General features: G+C 48.9%; 1 protein-coding gene across 1 annotated transcript in view; it reads right to left on the reverse strand.

Moving 5' to 3' along the window:
* The window catches only part of Heca (hdc homolog, cell cycle regulator), an 85,730-nt gene extending 70,453 nt beyond the window's left edge, over nucleotides 1-15,277 (reverse strand). The window contains exons 1-2 of the mRNA XM_070667693.1: nucleotides 13,449-15,277; nucleotides 11,470-11,566 (exon numbers count right to left, since the gene is read on the reverse strand). Of these exons, the coding sequence (XP_070523794.1) occupies nucleotides 11,470-11,566; nucleotides 13,449-14,203 (852 nt within the window). The 5' untranslated portion in view covers nucleotides 14,204-15,277. The remainder of the gene's footprint in view (nucleotides 1-11,469; nucleotides 11,567-13,448) is intronic.
* Nucleotides 15,278-20,007: the final 4,730 nt, after the last annotated feature.

The following is a 20,007-nucleotide window of genomic DNA, read 5'->3' on the forward strand; positions in this document are numbered from 1 at the left end:
CCCCGTCGTCCAGCGAACGTTATCCGAGTAATACCGATAATACGACTTTTCTACGAAACTTCCTAGTTTCGGCGAGATCTCCTCCCTTTCGTTTCTCCCCCGAGAAGAGGGAGTCGTAGCGGCGGTCTTCGTCGAGTGCAAGTGACCCACTGGCGCTCGACAAAGGAGATATCCGAACAAAGAGACCCTTTTCGACTCGTGTTCCTTCTCGCGTGAAAATAATCGATGTGGCGCTCTGTCCGTGCACCGCGGGCCTTCTTTTCCTTTTTCCCGGCCGGCTCCGTTTTTCCCCTTTGAAGCGAGGGAAGATCGCCATCACGAGGAAAACAGAAGGGGAAAGCGGATAGATATCAGACCGAACAACGCCCGACGGAACTTCCCGAGTGAAATTGCGGTCCCTAATATTATTGACAATTGATACGACACACGCCTCGTGGCGCTCTTAGAATTTTATCGGGAACCCCCAAGCTCGCGAGAGAAATTGCTTTTCTTCCCGGATCGGTGTCGTTTGGTTCCCGGGATATTCAGAAGCTCAAATATCGCAAATACCGTGCATAAAGCGATACATTCATCGCCGTATCAATTCTAAACAGGAAACGGAACAGCTGTGAATTTTGGTATAAATCTAGCCTTGCAATTTTTTTTTTTTTTTAAGATTTTTAAAGTTTCATTATTTTTATACGGCGAGGAAGGGAGGGAGGGGGAGGATTCAGCGTCTGATAGACCTCTCAGAAGGTTCCGTCGTCGTCGGGCGGTGCCGGGCATTGTCCAGACCGGTGGAATGGCATCCTATTAAAATCGCCAAGATGGAGCCGGTCGAAGTGCCGGGGATAGTTGAAGGGCGGGAAACGCACGGAGTCGTCCCAGGTATGTAACGTCGTATAACCTGCGTGACTTATATTTCTAACCGCCCAATATTTCCCGTCCGTGAAATACCGCGAGCATTCTGGCGAGACGAGCGAGGGACGAAGACCGAGAAACTTTCGGCGAAAAGTTGTTATCGCTCCGGACCGCCGCACCCTTCCACGATCGGAGCAGAGGAGAACGCGGGGTAAATCCTTCGCGAATCCTTTGTTCCGGCTATAATACATGGACAGTCCTGAGTAATCCCTTTGTCCCTGATCCCCCGACTTTCTATTTTCCATTTAACTTTTCTGAGCCCCCTGGATCAGCTTTCATCACCGGAACTTACGACGCCGCTAATTTCGGCGGAATTGAACTCGATATCGTGTTAATATTTAACGGCGTAGGTTAATTAATATTTGAATTAAAGTTCCAAATAAAAGCTGTACTTTTTTCTTTTTTTTTTTTTTATTTCGTCTTGTTTTATTATAAATTTTATATTTCGACATTTTATTATTTTAACAATTATTAATATAATAATTAAAAGCCTCGGTGAAATTGCTTAAGAGATGTAGAAATTGAGGTGGAAGTGTTCCTTCTCCTTGTTTGTTGTTACTTCATTTCGCCGCTCGTAAATACGTTTTGTGGACCATTTAACTGTTCGAACTCCACGCGATGCTTTTAAAGAAAGTAAGAAGGTTCGTCTCGCGCAAGCTCGTATTCGCATTAACTGGGGAGTGCAACGAGCGCATCCACTTCTCGTAGGAATTTACGACGCTGCCGAGTTTCGCAAGTCAATTGTCTGCGCCGAATGAAGTTTTCTCTGAAAGCAAGATGCCCCGCGAGTAACGTTGCCGGCCCTTCGTCAAACTCATCGCGGAACAATGCGTGTAAACTTTTATCGAAGAAAATAAATCCCCTTAACGAAAGAAAACGCCGCTAATTAGCGAGCGATCGCGACGAGATCAAACAAGAGAATATCTTTTGTCAGGCGCAACTAAAGCTTTTTGTTTTTTTTTTTATTAAACTGATAAGTCAATTTTTTGATAAGTTGAAGTCTGCGAGTTCCGCTATTCGCGTTCGGTCGATCTTCCGCAACGGGTAAACATAGTCCGCGCCAAATCATGCAGAAAGCAGCACGAGAAAAGCGAGAACGAACGAACGGGAGACGAGGTGGAGCGGGCACAAGCGCAGATGTCGTCTCCGGATTATCATTAAAGTATGTCTTGCTCGCGTCGGCGAGGCCTCCCTCTTTCTCCGTCAGCTTATTTATCCGCACTTATGCCGTTCGCCGTTGCGAAGGATAAGTAGGAATTAAATATTCGAGAACGGGCGAGAGAAACAGGAACAACGCGGGGAAATCAATACTTGAGCACAGTCCGAGTGGCGTATGTCTCTTTGCGCGCGCACATACACACGCAACGTGCACCTACGCGTGCAGCGACTTTAACGGATACTTTTACTCTCTTGCGCTTTTTCCTTGACCTCGAAATTGCCTACCATTTTGGGGCGCTTGGTTGTGAGATCGGAGAAAGAAAGGATAGTCGGGTTTTCTCCTCCTCCCCCTTTCTCTATTTTCTATCACGACGAAGCCCATGAAATCGCGTCACATTCGTACGCAATCAAGCAAGTTTTCACCCAGAACTAACTCTCGAGAGATCCGGCCTCTCTCTCTCTTTTGTGCCGTTACCCTCCGGGTCGTCAAACCGAATTCATCGTAACGCATTAACAGCTGTCGCGGCCGATCGTGGATCGTTACCGTTTTCGCTGGCAGTCCCGAAATCTGAACGAAGGAGCGGGTGTCACTCGGGGATCACGCCGGCACAAGAGAGACGCGTACCTACAAGCGGCCAGGGTCTTTATCCGTCGACAATACGGCGAAATGGCAAAGGCAGCGGGGTGGTGTTCGATTCGGCCGAAGTGGGACAGAAAAACGGCGAGCGGCGGCGGATAATAGTCGGCTGATTCGGTGGCCGTCAAACGCGCGTCGACACTCCGGCGCGGCGTCAAAAAAAAAAAAAGGGAGTGACGTCGAATTGAAAATTAATCACCATTGTGAAATAATCCGAAGGGTTGTTAAATGACGGGACCCCGTGCTGAAACAGAACTGCACCGCGAGACTCGGTTCCGTTAAGCGACGACTCGCACCAGTAAGCGATATTCCAGCCGGTGGATTAAGATTTCGCGTGCGAGCGCCGGGCACTTGTTTCGCTCTAATCGCCGGCGTGACAAAACGCACGAACGTACGCGGAATCTGTGTTAAATCTCGACCCGACTTTTTATCTCTCGCGACCCCATTCGGGCGAGTTAACGTCATTCGTGCGACGAAAGGAGTTACGAGTTTTGAAGACGCGCTTCAATTCACGCCTCCCCTCTTTCTTGAGATATAATCGCTGTCGCGTTCGGTTTTAACAAAGATATAAATAATTATATATATATAAACATATTTTAATTACGCTCGTGTTTGCGATTTAAATTAAACTCCCGTTGTCAATTTTCGAGCCGCAAATTATTTACGCATCGTTCGCCTTACGCAAATTTAATTATGCAACAGAAGGTGAAAGAAGCAGAGTATTGTGGGTTTGACATTTTGCCAGCTCGGGCTATTTCTGCGGGCCCGGCGCCGCTGACATTCGATGCATTTATCTTCGTCACAGCGTCCGAGAAACAATATTTACCAAGTCGCGAGATAAAGAGCCCGCAGTTCTCGCGCGGCGGGCTGCAATAATAAACTATCGTGCCGATGTAACGCTTAGCGTATCGAGCATTCGACGGAATGATAATATTCGGGTCGTTCAACCGACGCGCCCCGGAGGAAGATTTGTGAGTCGCGCGAAAATAAACATTTTTTTTTTTTTAATTTCGGCAGCGCAAAAAAACGGCGGCAACGTTTTAATTGTTCGAAAAAAAAAAATTGATCACGGATAATGAGCGAGAGTTTTATAAAACTGCACCGTTAATTTGTTTTTTTTTTTTTTTTTTGCCGAGTTAACGAGAAACTGTACTTAAGTCATTAATTATTAACGCATTAACGAGATCGCATATCTCGGCTTGAAACAACTCGACGCCATAGCGGATTGAAAGATCCCAGCCGCAATTCGCGCGGGCTCTTTAAGCAGCCGGTAAGTATCGCCGTCAGCCACTCGCGCGATTTATAGCTCGCGGGGGTGCGTAGCCTGGTAATTAACGAAACTTTCGACGAAGCGTAACTTTTCGGTGAGAGAAGAAACATTGGGAGGCGAAGGAAATCACGTGAATTCGCGCGGAACCGAGAGAGAAAGAGAGAACCAGCTAGCAAAGATAATTTTCGCAGTTCATTGTCAAAGATCCCGAGTTCGGGACCGACTATCTCCTCTATTTTTTCCGACTTTCTTACAATTGGGGGTTCGTCCGGGATTGAACTGAGACGAGTCGACAACGTGAGGTATAATATGTCCTGCAGTTTGTGGTTAGGGGCTTGATGAGGGCCGACGGAAACGGACGGTGGGTATCGGTGCTTCGGGACCAAAGAAGGTGCCGCGCGGGCCGAAAAGAGTTGTGGAATAGGTGCCTCGCGACCAGAGTGCCTAAGTCTTTGGAGAGACCACGAAAGCCGTCGAACGCGGAATAACGAATTAGCGTGGTAGCGCTATCGGGGGCGAATGCAACGCAGAATGGTCGAGTTGCAGGAAAAAAGTGAATCGAGCAAAATAGATCCGCGTCGATAATACGGAATAATTTACTTTATTTTATGTACATTGTGCCGAGGAGACGATTTTTTTGGTGGGAGTAAAACAGGGGGAAAGAAGGGAGATGACGGCGTAGGGGATGCGGAAAAAAAAGGCACCGCTGGGGATTTTTTAGGGTTCCTAAGGACGACCTTATTTAGAGCCTTAACATCAACGCGGACTCCGCTATAGGACGCGGAACGATAAAAAGCGGGTATATAGGCGAACGTAAAATTCGTTACGATCGAAACTTCGCCTACTTCCGCTACCATCCCGAGGAAGAGAAGTAATTACTTACGAAAAAGACTCCGAGAAAGATGTGCGAGAGCTGTTCTTTGTGCGATTTTACAATTTCTGTCTGACGGCACGACTTTAATAAAAAAAAAAAAAAAAAGCTCGTATTCTTAAAGAAACTGTTGTACTTTTAATAAAAGGCACTTTTTAGCGAATAAAAAAAAAATTATATTCCAAGATAATACTTGTAGCGTAAAAATTAAATTATAAAAATTGAAAGTTAATTTATTAGACGGTATCAGATGTTATCAAAAAATTATTAAATTTTACGATAAAAAAAATTATTTAAAGATCCGAGAAAAATTTCAGAAAATTTTAATATTCGAAAACTGTCCCGGGTCATTCAGTGATTCATTGAGGGTCACCTGAGTTTTTCGAGCAACATCTTCGAACTCGATTTGATCGGTGCCCGACTTTACTCGGAGACGAGGTTGCACCGGGAATAAATAATACGTGTTGCAATATCGATAAACCGACGACTCTGATTTTGGTCCTCGCGAGCGCTTTGCATACCGATTCGACCGATCAAAGGTCCCGATGGTTCTCGGCCGCAGCTCGTTAGGGCGCGATCGTTAAGGGTTCGTATTACTGGGACAATCTTGCGCGATTGAATTTGGGCCGCCCATCGATTGAAAATAATGAAAGAGGCTGCGTGAGGAATCGAGCCACGGGTCCATTCTGGTTGAAAAAGGGCACCGGGCATTTCGTATTCTTTCCCGGGAGGGGGGGAAGGGCGAAAGGGATTAAAATTATTTAAGGCCGGCCGGTCGTAATTGTACGATTTACGAGGCCCGCGAGATCAGTGGTCGCCTGACGAATGGCCGCCGGTGCCTTCTAATTAGCGGTTATTGTTTATTCGCGATCGCGTTTTACGGTGGGCGCGACATTTCGGCTCGGCGGCCGCTAATTAATTCGCCGCATTAATCTGTACGTACGGCCGCGCGGTTTTACGCGCTGGTTAAATAACAGGTGATACGCGTGATAAAGTCGGGGCTTTTCTCTCCTAACGAGGCGACCCGCTAGGCGCGTATTAAAATTAATTATCGGCGCGTCGTAACTCCTTCGAGGATTTTGCTTCTCGCGCGGGCGATCTTTCACGCGAGACAGACTTAATTACCATGAAACCATTCTCAAAATATTGTACATATATAATAAGAATATAATAATAAATTTAATAATATTAAAATTTAAAAAAGTACAATAAAAAAGTTTTTATACTACCGTAATACATAAATAAAAGCTATAAAAAAAATAATAATTAGTATCTTATCGATTGCTTCTTCCGGAGAGAAAAGCACGGATTTTTGCAGAAAAAAAGGTAATCGCCGACCCAAGATAACCGCGAGCGACTTGCAGTATTCGTTAAGGGGAAGGGACCTGCCGCGACGTTTTAAGTCGATTAAGCTCTCGCGGTAGCTCGCGATGCCGTCGTCGCCGTCGCTCACGTCCCAAGTAATTGCATACGCAAGTCGGGCCTCTCTCTCTCTCTCTCTCCTTCTCTCTTGGCGTCGCCGAAGGTCCGTGCTCGCGGTTCATGGCGGTGCATTGCACGCGGCCGCGAGTGTTGCATACGTACGTGCAGTGAATGGCATTGAGGGGGCCTCTATCTATAGAGACTAGATTAGAGTGCGTTAGCCTCGCGCCGGCTATACAGTCTCTCCTGCCCTCTCTTCTCTCTCCTCTCCCCCGTGCACGCATCGTCGGTACTGCTATATTTGTAACGGGGCGGGTGGATACGACCGGCGACTTCGTAACTAGCGCGCCTCCGCCTATCGCTGCCGTGATAACCGACGGATTTGCTTCTCGCTATCCGCGCCCGATAACGGATGCTGACCGTGGCGAAGCGCGCGCCTTCCATCTCACGTGCAGGCATCTCCTCGTACGCTCGCGTTCCGGTCTGATAAGACGCGTGACGCGATCCAGCTGATAAAGCGCGACTAGAAAATCGTCGTGTTAGACGTCGGAAGTGATGTCGGAACGGAGAAAATATGACGCTGAGAATTATTTTAGCTAGTCACAGCATTTAATTTTCTAATGAGAGTATTTAATTAAATAGCGTGATTTAATATTAATTAACAGGATTTAAATTTAAATTCGTAAAATGGAATTTTCTCTGGATTCAACAACCTAATACGTTTGTTCTCTTTCTTTTTTTTTGTGCTATCAATCGCGATTTCAATCCGACCACAGGCAACGTCTTCGTTTGATGCGGAATAAAATCGTCGAGGGTGCGCGGCTCTAAGGCTACATTATTCCGTGGAAGATTAAGCCGCCCCCTGACGCGGCTCGAAGCTTGCTCTCGCCAAATATTTCTCAACTAAGCCAGGGCAAATGTTGTACCATGTAAACGTGTGAGGTACGCGACAATGGCCGCGGTAACGCAGCGTAATAACGCGATATATTTCCCCGCGATAGTGCACTACGTTTGCATTCGCCAAATATTTGGCGAGCGCCGTCTAGCACCAGCAATGAGAAAGCCGAAGACCGAACGCGAATCATTCCCTCCCAAAGAAACATCGTGAACTTTTTACCTAACTGGATATTCCTTTGCGTTTTACGTCGTGAAGCTCGAAAAATCGGCAGATGCAATATTTTTGCGCCGCGCGCGTTCTTTGATCGGCGAGTGTTGCGCAACAAGGCTTCGGTTTCCGAGCGTGCCCCGTCGACGAACCGGCGGTTCCAGTTTTTCAATAATACCGGTTTCCTTGGTTCTGCCGGCCGGCCTGGCCAGCCTAACGAGAGCCGTTAGGTAACTCGAGGGAGATCGATTCTGCGCGCGCGAGAACGCGCGTGTGCACGCACCACCGTGCATCGGTAGAGGAGGATGTACACGAGGAGGGGGAGGGGCAGGGAGCGGGGACCAGAGGAACCAGAGTACCATTGTCAGCTCTGAAACACCCTCAGAGTCCTCCCATGGCAACTACGTCCCCGTAGAGTTCTCTCTATTCCTTTTTCTTTCTCTCTCTCTCTCTCTCTTTCTCGTCGCCTAGCCTCGCTCGCGCGTTGTCGCGTCGTCTCGCACGCGTGTCGTTACTCGCCTCGCCTCACGTATCGTCGCCTAGCCTCGCTCGCGCGTTGTCTCACTCGCGTGTTGTCCAATCTCTGGGCCAAGTAGGACGGCGCTTATACTTCCAGCGTCGGACCGATGCTATCCGCGAGAGCTTGCGTTCGCTCTGTGGCCCATTATTTAAAAAATCATTCGAGTTCGAAATCGACTATCTCTATTTTTTCCGATTTTCCTACATATTATTTAATTAATTAATCACTTAATTAATCCCGAGCAATAGCGATTCTTTACTATGTCCAACTTGCGTTTACGAAAGTTATTTCTTTATCTTCCTTTCGAACGGCGTATATTTGCGAATTTTTGAAACACGGTAAGCCGACAAAAACCAAACGAAATCGTACACGAGAGCAATCTATCTCGCGAAGGACGGGATCGCAATCTTCTCGAGAAGGAACTTTCGCCGGTCTATGCCGAGTGGCGCTAAAGCTTTGAATGATACTTCTGTTCGAGGGGGGCAGAGATTAATTAAAAGGACCAGTTCGTAAGAACGACGTTGAAAAGCTTTCTCTCACAGTTCGGTCGCCGAGATAAAACCTTTCTTCCGCGCGTTTCGCGGATCGGCGGACGTCGATTTTCAACGAAGTCAATGTCAACTTTTAAAACGCAGTCAGCTCTCGTTAATTGCAGGCGATATTATGCGCCTTTCGTCGCCGCGATACGACTGATAAAAAAAACAAAAATTACATTTGACGAAAAATAGATAAAGCCGGCTCTGTTGATTTAAAGAATGTTATTTTTAAGATTATCGCATTCGGAATTGTGCGGCTGCGGAGTCGCCGGGCGCGGCGCAAAAAAAGGCGCGGCGCGCGTTTCTCGCGTTTTATCGGCTCTCCTCCACATTGTCGACTAATCTCTGTAATACGGTGTAAACAGCGCTATTTACTTCGTGCGAATCTCGCGCGCGAGCGCGCCTGTCGCAACTACGTTTTCATAACAACACGTTACATAACCGCGCGTTAGTCATCGGGGTGCGATGTGGAGTTCTATCATCAGCTCTAACGAGGAGCCCAAACATCATCACGGTGCGGAGAGAAAAAAAAAAAAATAAGCGTAGGTCGCCGTGGCAATCAAGAGTGACTTTCGAGAGAGGAAAAAAAAAAAATAAAAAAAACGTCGCTCAAAAAACGTATGACAAACGCGACGTTTTCTACAAAAATAGTTTATACTTAGCAGCGCACGATATTTGCTGCTTTGTTGTGACGCTCGGCGGAGAATTATAACGTCTGGCGCCAGCGGTTACGTGAGCGGCGACGAATGAACTTTATATTTCCGTAACACATGCTTTCTAGATCGCAATCCGACTGAAATTCATCATCTACCGACAGTTTAACACGGCACACACCGGTCGGGCGATGAATTATTTATCAACTTTCTTCATTTCGCGCCTAATTTCGCGAGTCCGAGATTTCGTGGAGAAGAAAAACAGAGAGAGAGAGAGAAAGAGAGAGAGAGAGAGAGACGCGCGGCGACGATCGGCGGTCCCGATCGCGATAAGCCACGACTTAGCGATAACGGGCTCGCTTGCGGCGCCATTGCATAATAATGCACCGCTTCCCCTTCTCGGTCAGAAAAGCGCCGGCTGCGGTGCGCAATATTTTTTGTGACCCTCGGTTGACATTCCCAAACAACCAGCGCGATAGAGGGAACGGTCTCGCCTGTAAGGCCGTTGTGATCGACACGCGGTCGATCCGTGATGCCCCGAGAGGAAGGGAGCGATAGATCAGGGAAAATCGCGACCAATTCGCCGAAATAACGCGCCGATACGGAAAAAAAAAAAAAAGAAAAAGAAACGGGTCAGAGCACGAGCAGGTGCGGCCGGCCAGACGGTCAGTCAGTCGGCGGAATAGAAAGCGAATAATCGAAATATAGAAACGGGTACGTGTTATCGAATATTAGTTAGAACCGGCGGAAAAATAAAAGCGAGATCCGTGTGATTCCGGAATACATTTATAGAGCCGCGAGCCTACTGTAATAAAGTATAAATATAGATACATATATTCGAACGGAAAAAAAAAGAAAAAAAAAAAATCGGGTGTTTATTCCTTACACGCTAGAGTGGAGGCCAAGGCCGCGGCCGGTCCCCACCGTACCGCTTCGCTACTCTGTTGACGCGTATCGTACGTCTTCCTGGTGACGCAACTATGTTGCACGGCTCGGATCCGTCGACCATTATGGCGATCTTTGTTGATTCCCGCGCCCGAGTATCCTGGAGCGGCAACCTCACTGGCGCCTGTTGTCGCTCCGTCTGATCGTTCATTTTAATTCGCCGTGCCCCTGCGGCGGCACTATTCCGAGCGAAGAGAGGAGCGAAGTCGGTTCAGAAGCTACAAATGTAACTTCGTAATACCTCCGAGGTACGATCGAGCTCAATTTATGATTCCGATTTATGAATAATTGTTAATACGATTGAGATGCCGTTTAAAAATATCCTACGAGTGTGTATAATTTTCTCAGGCGGAGAAAAGCCGAGAAAAGAGTCAACAGTTGCTTTCGGTCTCGGTTGTAAAATTTTTTTTTCAAGCTTCCTACGAATGCTGATTTAGAAATTGTAATAGTGGAAAAGGTTGAATTAATTTTATCTTCGATTTGAGATATTGTTAGTTATAGTCGATGATATATTGTTATCTCGAGTTATTCTGGACGGTTACGCAACGCGAAAGGCGCGTGCGAAAACGCACGGCTGTCGAAAATGATCGATCTTCGCGGGCGTCGATTGGCCGATTAAACGCAATTAAATCCGCGTTTGCGGTGTAAGGTAAACGAATGATTATTACGCGGTCACCTCGTGCTCTTCAAGGAAAAAAGGAATTCTAGAAAGGAAACAACCGTGCGAGCGAAAAGCGTAGCTCAGGCGGAGCTGGCGCAAAATAGCAGACACAGCGTTTTCCGACCCGACGGCGAGTAGAAATTATTAAAAAAAAAAAAAAAATAAGTTAGAGCGTGTCGCGATAGATTAAGTACTAAGTATAAGAAAGCGGCGTGTTCGCGATAAAGACGGCAGTGGCCGAGTAACGTTAATGAACGAGTGTCGTGTTGTGCAAAAAAAAAAAAAACTGTATAATCCATTAATTATTTATTCTGGCTCAAAAATATTACAGAACGGGCGAAGCGCTTACAGCGGTGAATTTTGATCGAAACGCGTTCTTCAGCTGGGTGAACTTTCGCCTCTTTTCGATTAATCTGGAGTTGCCGTAAAATTATCATTTTTTAAATCTATTTCAATGGACTTGGCAAAAAATAGCGCGGTGGTTCACCCAGCATTTAAAATAAATAAAAAAAAAAAAAAATTAATAAGAGATCGGTTCGAACTAATCGGCGGGCTCGTGTACCGTAAAAGTGGCGAACGCAATCGCCAATTTGTCGTGGCGAAACCTATGGTGCCGAGCCTACTCAGGACCCATCACGACGCGGCTCATTGCGGAGCCGACAAGGTGTATGAGGGGATCAGAGCGCACTTCTTGTGGGCCAATGGGATGTTAATGTAACGCGTCAGCGAGCCGTAGTCTCTCTCGTGCGGAATACCGGACGTGTCGAAAAAAAATCAAGCTAATCACTCACTTTGATGTGATAGGAGTTGAGCTTGGTACGGGGTAGACTGTTGAAAGCGCTGAAGTCCAGGCGACGGGAGAAGATGCCATTGGCGCCGCAGCTTTGTCTGCAAAGCGGATGAAATGGAGCTTTAGACGGCGTTTAACAAGGACAACGTAAAATAAAATACACTTACATCTAGAAAATTGACATTTAGAGAGCCCGATTATCGATATTAAGCGACGTGGATTGTCAGTCATAAAAAAATAATAATAATAAAAAGAAAGAGAGAGAGAGAGAGAGAGAGAGAGAGAGAGAGAGAGAAAAAACTGAGAGGCAAACCCTTTGAAGGGCCTTCAACGAAAAAGTTCGTGTTTCAGTGAGTTTTCCGCGATTCGTAATAACTTCGGACCCTCGGCCTCTCGCTCGACAGCTCTCCCTCCCTTCAAGGGCGCCATACGACCCTCGTTGCTTCCTTTATGCACGACGAAAGCGAACACGAGGTATTTCTAAGCGCGCATGTGTGCCAAACGATAACGTTCGTACCCCGGTCAATTAACGACGCCAGTGATTTTTTTAATGAGGAACGTTCAGCGAAGGCATATCAAATGTCGGTGCGCAGTATCACTGCTTCGCGGTGAATATTAATCGCGAGATAATTTTCGCGAAAAAAAAAAAAAAAAAAAAAAAAAAGCAGATAAGCAGATAAACGTTAAATAATAAAGCGCGAAACGATATGACAATTGCCAGTGGAAGACTGGCAATGTCTCTCCAGTGGGACATCCCTCCTCCCCGCCCTTTCATCTCGCTACAGCTTCCGCTTTTGTCCCTGGGAGCCGATCGTGTCTTCCGAGAAACCCCGCTTATCATTTGGGCACCATCTGCCGCGACGGAAATCGCGCGGCGTGCTTTTATCTAAATATTTGAAGACCATAAAGCGCGGTGAGCGACAAAGTCGTAAAAGAAATGGCTGGATTAACTACGGGCTCGGTGAGACGCGATTACGTAAGAGAACCGAGTGGCAAGTCGGGACCGATTTTGCCTGGCGAAGATTTATTATCAGGACCCATTCGCGCGAATTTAAAGCGGAAAACGTTTCGCATTTTTTCGAATTTTGTGATTTATATCAGGAACCCTGAAATTACGAGCTTGTTTTCGTATGTAAAAAAAAAAAAAGAAAGAAAGAAAAAAAATTTAAAAAAAAAATAAAATAATAATAAGAAAAGAATATTGAATAATCGCGAGAGCAGATACTTTGCTTCTTTTTCAACCACGCCGTTTTTGCGTAACGGACAGTATCGCGGTCTTTCTTTTTGTATGCGTGCTTTACATTCCGAATCTGGTGGTTTTTGCAGTTTTAGAAATAGACTGGTTTTCGCTGGCGTTCTCGGGCTTTCATTCTCACGCGTCTGCTTTAAGGTGTCGCCTTCCCCGGAAGACGCACCCACACGAAAATACGCGGCGAGACGCGGCTCCTTCTCATCTATCATTCTTATCCGAAGATTCGGCTTTTCTTTCCTTAGCGAAGGCTTCGAGGGTTCGAGCAAGACGAGCTCGATGCATCGTTTCTAGTTCGCGACGTCGAGTTTTTTTCAAAACGTCCAGAAATATTCAGACGCCTTACCCGAAGCTTTGTCGATCTCTATCAATCCCGAGAGTAAAACAAGGCACATATTCCACGAAAAAAACAAAATTACCCGGCAGCCCCGAATTAACGTAAGCAAATAATAGTCTCGTCAACGTAGTAGTGTCAAGATAAAGAGTCACAATTTGAAAGAAAACACGCTAACAATTCTAATTTATTAGCACTTCAGTGAATGCGTCAGAATTTGAAGCGTAAATTGCATTAATTAATTTTAATTATTATTTACGTTGAACTTATTTTAAAATATATAAATAAATCAAATCTTTAACGTTAGAAAGTCCAGGATAAAAAAAGAAAAAAAAAATTATGTCGGTCACTAAAGGGTTAAATAAATAGAGAGGAATTAAATTAAGAGAGTAATCACCTCGCTCTGTCGCTAAAGAAATCGACCTTGCTCTTCTTTTTCATAATAGCCTGCGGCTGGTGAAGTGGGCTGACGCTGGGCTCGCTGGTCGCTGGCGGCGAGCTAGAGCCGGTGCTGGACGACAGGGAGCCGGCTCTGCCACGGCCAGACTCGATCATCTGCGCCTCGCTCGTTCCGCGGCCGTTCGCGGCGACGACGTGGTTACCGTGGTTGGGCGGGCCGGCCGACACCGCCAGGCTCGGCCGGGTGTTCTGCCGATTTCGTCGCTTCTTCTTCTTCGCCTCGGCCTCGTCGGCACGATTTCCCGGCATGTTCCCGAGGCCGGGCGCGATCCAGTCGAGGTCCTTCTTCAGGTGGCCGCGGCCGCAGCGGCAGCCGCAGGCCTTGAACGCGAGGTCGTAGCCCTTCTTCGTCCACAAATTCTGATGACGCTGACGCTCGGACCAGCTACGGGCGCGGCCGCAGCTCTTCAGGTACGTCAGCACTGTCTGCTCCCAGGCGTCGAAGCACTCGCGATGCATGAACTGCCCTACCGGGCAGTTGTCGTTGTTGCAAGTGACCTTGACCGCGTCGTGCAGAGCGGCCAGCCGGATGAGGGTGTCGCCTCGCAGGCACTCACCGGTCGGCGTGCAGCAGCGCGTAGTCTGTCCAGGGCCCAGCAAATTGTCGATGGGATCGTTCGTGCCGCCACCATTCTCCAAGAGGCCGCCGCCGCCACCGCCGTGGCCGCCGTTGGCGTGACGCCGTGGTGCCATCGAGATGCTTCGGACTCACGTCAAGGTCAGGGATTCTCCGCCGCTAGTCGTTTCTCACGCACGTCGTCCTCGTAGTCTCTCAAATGGCGATCGCGCTTCGGTATCGACTCGCGGGAGATCTCTCTCGTCCTTCTCACTTCTCGCTCATTTCTGGGCGCGCCTCGCGCGCGTCAGCAGCACGACTGCAGCCGATATCAAGGCAGACGCCTCTTCGGCCGGCAGTCAAGGTCATTCGTCGTCGCGTGTCACAGGAGCGCCGGTCGCGCGGACGGCGCACCGGCGCGAGGTTCCTCCGGGTGTCCGCGAGCGCGCTGGCGCATCGAAGTCAAGGTCAGCGTTGTGGATCGCCACAGGAGGCGAAGTCTCGTACGCGCGGAAGTCGCACTTGCACGTCGGAAGAGCAGCAGCGGCACGGATGCGCGATGTCGCTGGCGCGCGCGCGAGACGACGAGTGGCCGCCCTGGCTCGTCGAATGTCAGGGTCAACCGGCGGCGGTGTACGCGCGCCGCCCCGGCGTGCAACGCAATTTCCGACGGTGAGGGCGCGCTCGCGCGCACGCACGTCGCGTACCTACGACGGGTTCCCCCGGCGCGTGGATTCGATTCCGGCACACTTCAGCGGTCCGCGATACAGTCTGCGGCTTACGGGCACACGGCAATGTTCGGACGATCACACATCGGACACCGAGGCCGTACCGAGCCTACACCCTTTTTCTCCGTCGCCTCTTCCTTCACCGCGTCCAGTTTCCGTTCGTCTCTCTCTCTCTCTCTCTCTTTCTCTCTGCGGAACGAGACGGACGCGAAGCCCACACGGACGCACGAAAAACGCTCGCTCACTCGTAGGGTGCACAGATCACTGAGAGAAGCCGGCGACGACAGCGTGCCGGCTGCCGTGGCGCCGAACGCGGGCGAGCGCGAAAGTGAGGCCCCATTGGGTGAAAGCGAAAGCCATGGTGGGGTTCACGGCTAGCGGCCAATCGATGCGCGCCGTTGTCGCGTACCTCTGGCGAGCTCACACTGCCGCGCCGCGACGGCCGACCGCGGAGTCACCGCGTCTCCCTCGCACCCGCGACCTCGCTCTGTCTGCCTACGCCCGCGTGCCGTCCCTCTCGCTCTTTCGCACAAACCGTCCGTCCGTTGCGCCAGTGTCTCGCGTCTCCTTCTCGCTTCCTCGCCGCGTCTCGCTCGCCTCCACGGCTGTTTTACTTTTCGAACTACGCCCGCGTCCCGTCTCTCTCGCTCTCTCGCACGGCCGTCCGTCCGTTGCCGCCGGTCTCTCGCGTCTCCTTCTCGCTTCCTCGCCGCGTCTCGCTCGCGCGCGCGGCTGTTTTACTTTTCGAACCCGGCCGAACGAACACAGCCTCGCGAATACGCAATTCGGTGGACTAACACGGACCCTTCTCGCACGCCCGTGCGCGCGACGCGGACAGCAACCGATAAAAAGAGAGGACCGAAGAGAAGTTACGTGGCTGACGAGCAACCGCGCCTACGTTCGCGTCGTACCCGGAATCCCGGCGCGATGCACCGGCGGATCGCCAAATGGCAATCGCGAACCTTCTCGACCTCTGGGCGCGCTTAAACGAGATGCCGTCATCAACGAGCGCTAGCCGCTGCACTGATAAGGTAAACGTGAATACGAGCATTCCTTACGATAAGAATAGAGTACGTATATTAAAATGTACGTTGTATCAAGTACCTTGTGAACATCGATCGAAAAGCGATCATAACCTTAGCGTCCAGACACTTTTCGCCGTTGAATATCCGCAAAGCAAATCGAATATACAGACGCCTGTATGGTGCAGGTACGATGCGTCCTCTTAATTGCCTTGAAAATGTCGAGATAATCGTTTCGGCGCATCTTTATATCGAGATCTGTAGACGTCGCGTTCTCGTCGTTCCTCGAGCAAACGTTCTCATTTCTCTCGTCTCGTTCCTCACGACGCTGGCTTACTTTTCTGCCTCACCGCGATCGCGCGGACAACGTCCGCGAAAGAGCTTTAAAGCCCAGACCGAAGCGAAAACCGGGGACGTGTGCAAAATGCTCCAAACGAAACGACGCAACCGCGCACCAGCCGGAGTATGGAATTCCGGTATTCCGGACGTTTTTACGACGCTCGCGTAAGAGAAGCTCGCCGCTTGCTTATTTACTTCGCGTGTCAAACGCGAAAGCTCTGAGAAAGGGAAAAAATAAATTATCCGGAGAAAAGACGCGTCGACATACTTGACCGTGTAATTACGGGTTTTAATCGAATCGCGCCACTTCGCCGCCATTTTTTTTCCCCCTTTTTTTCATTATTATTTATGGCGAATAAACCGCGCCTCCACGCTTATTTACGTGCAAACTCGAATGGACGTAACGCTCTCGTGTTCCCGCGAGGGAAGGAGAAGCGGATGATTCACGACGGGCGCGTTAAAAAAAAAAAAAAAGGAAAGATACAAGTAATACTTTCTACTTAAGCATCCGAGGGCTTCTCCCCGTTTCTACGTGCCGTTAAACCAAGCGCCGTAAATTCGCGAAATGCCACGCGACCGAGGATATCACGTAAACGAACTTCGCGGAAGCGAAGACAACCGATCGAGACAAAGAGCTCGGAATTTTACGAGACGTGCCGCGAAAGCGTCTCCTCTTACTGAAAAGCGCTCTTCTAGTGAAATTCTTTTCGCGCCAATCGGAGACGTATTTTTCTTTTCATTTTCTCGTTATTGTAAAATAACTCGTACTAATTCATGTGTTTTTTTTTTTTTTTGCAGGTTTCCCGAGGACTGCGGGACTCGCTGCTTCGCCGCCGCTCGTGATCACGACCGAGATACTTCTTTCCAGAGGAGGCTTTCCAGAGGCTTCACTGTGCAGGTAAGTGCCTGCAAAATGATTATGCGCTCATCTTGGCGAGATCGTTTCCCGATTAGAGCTAATTGCACCTCGCCGAGGCTCGAAAACCGCTACGCGACCCCGAGGCCAAATGGGCCAGGCCTTTTCGATGCAAATATCCAAGTTTAGGGCTTCGATCGCGTTCCCCGCGCACTATTTACGACGGTCCCGCTTGAGAGAAAGAATCTTCGCCGGCAGTGTTTTTATTCGCAGCTGAAGGTAGTAGAAGCTATCGCGAAAGCGAGCGCGAGAATAAAAAACAAATACATGAATGTATATCGCACGCCTCGGCGATAAACTATAGTTTGTACTCGAGATGCTGTATCTGGTATTTGTCAAGGGGATTTATATCTACAAATACGTTGTTACGGCAATTTTATCGATGACAAATCGGCGAAGCGTTGTCCGTCACTTTGCGATTCGCTCTCGCGAGCTCGTGTTATCGCGTGAGCGTCAGCGAGAGGGAATTGCACAAACAACGGTCTGATTTAACATTAAATGTTACGCTTATCGCGCGTGTCGCTTATCTGCGAAAAAGCGTCGTCATTAACGAAGCGTCTCCTTTTTTTTTATATTTTTTTTCATCATGTTTATTGTACCGAACGAAATACTTACAATCGTAACATACGCGAGGCGGATGCACAAAAGATTTTTCTTTCCGGCCGATATTCTTATCGCCGTCGCTTACACGCGAAATAAAACTCTCGCGAATTGCCTTAGCATGGTTTCCCCAGTCGCGAGCAAATATTCGTTGCGTTAATGCAAATTAAAAATTATGAGAACGCGATAGGCATTGATAACTCCGCGAGTCACATTGGGTAAAAAAAAAAAAAAGTTGCTCTATAAATAAATCATATTTCCCGTTCTATCTCATATTCGATACGATCGTATCGATTTAGCGTCGCGATAGAGCGCCAGTTTAATGAAGCTGGCTAGCAAATGATATATCTGCTTATCAGCGTTTTATCGTATTATTACGGTCGTCGATTTAAATTTTATACGACATAATCTTAAAATATTTTACTTGTAAAAAAAATTATCTGTTCTTCTTCCACGGCTCTCTGTCGTACGTTCGTTTTGCATTTTTCCGCATTTATTTTGCCGTAAGTCTGTATTTATTTTTGCTGGAAAATAATTGAAGACCCACCGCCGAGCTCGCTAGAATGCAGCGGGAAATATTCTTGCGGGTATTCCCGTCGATTCGGTTGCGAGGAAATAAATCGCGAAACATCGATTTGGCTCGCCTTCGGGTAAGCCTGGCGTGTTTTGAGCCGGCTTCTCGACGGCAACGAAACGAGACCCGTATTAGATTACGTTGCATAATTTTATCGGTATCGTAAAGCCGCCGGGAAACTCGAGCGCGCCCAATTCGTATGCGACACCGGCGCACAAACTGCGGATGCTGATAAAATACACGCGTAAATTTCTTCTTTTAACTGCGCGGTGCGCACCGAACGTCGCCGTTCACAAAGACGCGCGGCGCGATTAAGGAACGATTTATCGAGCAACGGGTAAAGCCCGAGTTACGCGATCACCCTTTCGGCCTTCTGTTTACCTGAAAGTTGTTCCAATAAGTCAGGGTTTTGCGATGAGACTTCAAATATTGTCGCCGCGAGTCTAGGCGGAGCCTTTTGTCGAGCCCCGTGTTTGACGAATCTATTCGACACATCGCAGAGATATTTTTTTTTTTTTTTTTTGCCGCGAGACCGCGACAAACAATAAGGGATCGAGAAGGAATCTCGACGCATTTAGTTCACGCGCGTATCTCTCGGGCGGTAAATACCCAGGTATGACGATAAATAACGAGGCCCGCGGTGGATGGCCCGTACATCACACTTGAGCACATTGTGCGCCGATGTCGGGGAGACGGATTCGACTCGCCGGGACGGAGGGGCCTCGCCATTTGTATCGGTTCGTGTAAATATTGTACGAGAACGAGAGCCGCCGTGCCGTTTCGAGCGGCGGGAATTCAGGTCAGTCGGCCCGCTGAATCTGGCCTCGATGGCTGGGACAGGACGCCGCCTGCAGGAACGGGGCGCACCCGGGGAAGGATAATCCACCGTTCTCGAGAGGGCCCCCTATGAAAAAGCTGTTTTGATCGGTTCGGGTTTCTAGGACGGTGATCGTGAATGAGGCCTTAAGCCGACGCTGCACGTCGTGGGGAACGGCGGAACCGAGGGATAGAGAAGAAAGGGGAAGGGGGGCCGAGGATGCAGGCAGACGAGTTTTCGGATGTATAAAGACGAGTCCGGATATACAAAGAACCAGATGTGTCACCGAAAAGAATCGCGTAGCCCGTCCCCGTTCGCGCATTAAGAAGTACCCTGAGCGCGTTATTAGAAATCCGCCCTTCGAGGGTGAGATCGCGAGAGGTTGTACGTTCGAGAAAAAATGGAAACAATCGCGCGACAAAAAAATCTTCCGACGTAGTCCTTTAGCGGCCACGAGAGCGTAAAGCGCGATGCTTTACATTTTGATTTTCATATTTATATTTTTCTCTCGATAAAAATCGTAAATGCGCAGAGGCAAACGGAACGTTGAACACGTCGCGGTCAGGCAAACGTTAAATACTTTACCGCGTAACGGAAGTTATGTATCGCCGTAACGCTCGTGGAACCTCCGAATTTTTACGGAACGTCAAAATTAGACCGCGAGCATGTGAAAGTAGGGCGCGGCCCTTATTACCGAATTCGCGGCGCTCCGCGTCGGCATTCGTTTTCGTCGAAAACGCAATAAAGCGCGTAATCCAAGTCGTCATTGTTGCGCTGCATAGTGGCGCACGGCGCTCATTTTTCACCCCCGGGCGGTGGTACACGCGCGGCCTTACCGCGCGGAGGGTGCTTTTCCCTGGGAGCCTCGGCGGAACGAGCGGCGCTCGACGGGGTGGCTGGCTCGCGGTGCAGAACAGGAGGGTGGGAGAGTGGCGCCCGCTTAGA

Source organism: Cardiocondyla obscurior, linkage group LG16, assembly GCF_019399895.1.
Source record: "Cardiocondyla obscurior isolate alpha-2009 linkage group LG16, Cobs3.1, whole genome shotgun sequence".
NCBI lineage: Eukaryota > Metazoa > Arthropoda > Insecta > Hymenoptera > Formicidae > Cardiocondyla > Cardiocondyla obscurior.